General features: G+C 57.2%; 1 protein-coding gene across 1 annotated transcript in view; it reads left to right on the top strand.

Moving 5' to 3' along the window:
• The window catches only part of LOC104490334 (ceramide synthase 4-like), a gene marked incomplete at its 5' end in the record, with an annotated part of 5,653 nt that extends 3,650 nt beyond the window's left edge, over nucleotides 1–2,003 (top strand). Inside the window, 4 exons of the mRNA XM_010132604.1 lie at nucleotides 1–73; nucleotides 314–420; nucleotides 832–988; nucleotides 1,818–2,003. The exon at nucleotides 1–73 is cut by the window's left edge and continues 12 nt beyond it. Coding sequence (XP_010130906.1) covers nucleotides 1–73; nucleotides 314–420; nucleotides 832–988; nucleotides 1,818–2,003 — 523 coding nt within the window. The remainder of the gene's footprint in view (nucleotides 74–313; nucleotides 421–831; nucleotides 989–1,817) is intronic.
• Between the last annotated feature and the right edge of the window lie 261 nt (nucleotides 2,004–2,264).

Raw genomic sequence — 2,264 nt, forward strand, 5'->3', positions numbered from 1 at the left:
CTACTGTGCCAATTACATCCGCATTGGGACGCTGGTGATGGTCATCCACGACGCTTCCGATTGCTTCCTGGAGGTGAGCTCCTCAGCGTACGTGCCAGGCAGAGCCCAGCTAGCAGCGGCGCTCCTCAGCCAAAGGGCGCCTTTAGATCTAGCACAGCGTGGGCCAAGCGTTCGGGTGTTTCACCCAGCCCGGGGGCCGGCACAGCCCGCATTACCTGCTCACATGTCGTATCGTGTCTGGCTCAGTCGCTTCCCGGAGCTTGTGCGGATGCACTGGCCTGACCTGCTGGATTATTGTTCTTTCTCCCTCCAGCCAACTAAGATACTCAATTACATGAAATGGAAGAAAACCTGCAACAGCCTCTTTATGATCTTCTCGGCCGTCTTCCTCATCAGCCGCCTGGTCGTTTACCCCTACACGTGAGTCTGTTGCGGTTGGGGGAAGTGGGGAAGCTGCCCGCTGCGAGGCGGGATAATTCAGCTGGGTCTGGACCTTCCGCTGCAGCCTTTGCTGCTCCGTCCTCGGGCGCGTGACCCTGCCCTTTGCGGAGACCTCTGCGCCACACGGCTGTTGCGCCTGCCTTGGGGTGAACTGGGGTGGTCTTGCCTTGGACTTCCTAGAGGAGTCTCGGAGTGCTGCAGGGGAGGAGTCCTCGGCCTGTGGCTCCACTCTGCTTATTTCTGGTGGGGAACAGAGAGCTGGCTCACGTGCTGTGTGTAAGAAGGAGGTGACTGACCTGAAACTTCCTCTGCGACTAGGACTTTCTGGGACTTAAGTTATGGCCACACTGACAACACGCTTTCCCTCCACGGCAATTCCCTCTCTTGCAGAGTGCTCTATAACACCTACTACTACTCCATGGAGATATTCCAGCCCTTCTTTGGATACTACTTCGTGAACGTTCTCCTGATAATTCTGCAGCTGCTCCATGTCTTCTGGTCCTGCCTCATCATTCGCATGGTCTGCAAGTTCATCCTCCAGGGCACGGTATGGATCTGCTTGTAGTCCCCTGTACCTCGCGTGGGGAGGGGGGTCCTCCTACACTGCTTGGGGCTTCATCTGGGGTGGATTCCTTCTTGCCCTAGTGAAGGACACGTGTGCATCCCTACCCAGGGGTGAAAGGAGTTGCCCCCCCCCAAAAAAAAAAATTTTTGTGAGTCACTACAGTACTTGTATTGCAGGGTACAAACAGCCTGGGGAGCCCACAAGTGCCGGGCTGCTCTTCCCAAAGTGTCGTCGCGTTGTGTCCTTTGCCTCCCTGTGAAGGCAGTGGGTTAAACGTTCCCCGAAGTGGAGTGCAGGTGACTCAGTCAGTAACCTGGACACAAAGCTGGTCGTAGTCAGAACCGAGCGGCTTTGAGTTGAGCTGGGTTGCTGGAAAGCACGTCCTTTCAAAGGGTCCGGAGGGCTCCCTGCAGCCCCCCAGGCCCAGGGTGGGCAGAAGCTCTCCCCGTGTCCTGTTCAGAAGAGCTCAGTCCTCTCCCCCAGTCCCCTCCCACACGCTGGTGCCCAGAGCAGCAGCGTGATCTCCTCAGGCTCACGCGGTTGTCCCCAGTCCTGAGTGTCTGAGGTTTGGTGCTGCTTGTCAGGGAGTCCTGATGTTCATCAGGCTCAGAACCGGGTTCCGCCGAGGCTGAAGTCAAGGGGACAGAGGGCATTGGTTTCCAGAGGGGCTGTGAAAGCTGAAGGGACGTGGCAGAACCACGTGCCGAGGGCAAGCGCTGACGCAGCAGCTGACGTGTAGCCTGTGGCCCAGCCAGCGCTGCTGCTCGCGCAGACCATGTTGATATCGCTTCTCCTCTACGTGTTTCTGCAGATGGAGAAGGACATGAGAAGTGACACGGAAGAAAGCGACAGGGATGAAGAAAAGATGAGGAAAAAGGAGAAGAACGGGATCGCATACTTCAGCAATGCCACAAGCGCCAGTTCTCTGCAGAGGAACAGGTCTGAGCCACGGAACAGCAGCAGCTGCCTCACCAACGGCCACGTCAAGGACAGATAGCCGCTGTCCCGCCGCCGGTCGCCTCTGGCGGGCCCCGGCCACCCCCGTTAGACCAGCGCTGCTCGTTGTGTAGATACATGGAGTGCAAGTGGCGTATTGTAGCTGAATTCCTGCTTCCCGTAACCCACGTGCTCGTAGTCGGTGAAACCTGAAGGAGGGTCCTGGTCTTTCTTCAGAGAAGCTCACCATGGGCTGTAGCCTTGCAGCAGATAGAACGGGATCAACGTGGTTTGACTTGTGTTAGACTGTACCATAGCTGTT

This window comes from Buceros rhinoceros, unplaced genomic scaffold (genome assembly GCF_000710305.1).
Source record: "Buceros rhinoceros silvestris isolate BGI_N320 unplaced genomic scaffold, ASM71030v1 scaffold30373, whole genome shotgun sequence".
Lineage (NCBI taxonomy): Eukaryota > Metazoa > Chordata > Aves > Bucerotiformes > Bucerotidae > Buceros > Buceros rhinoceros.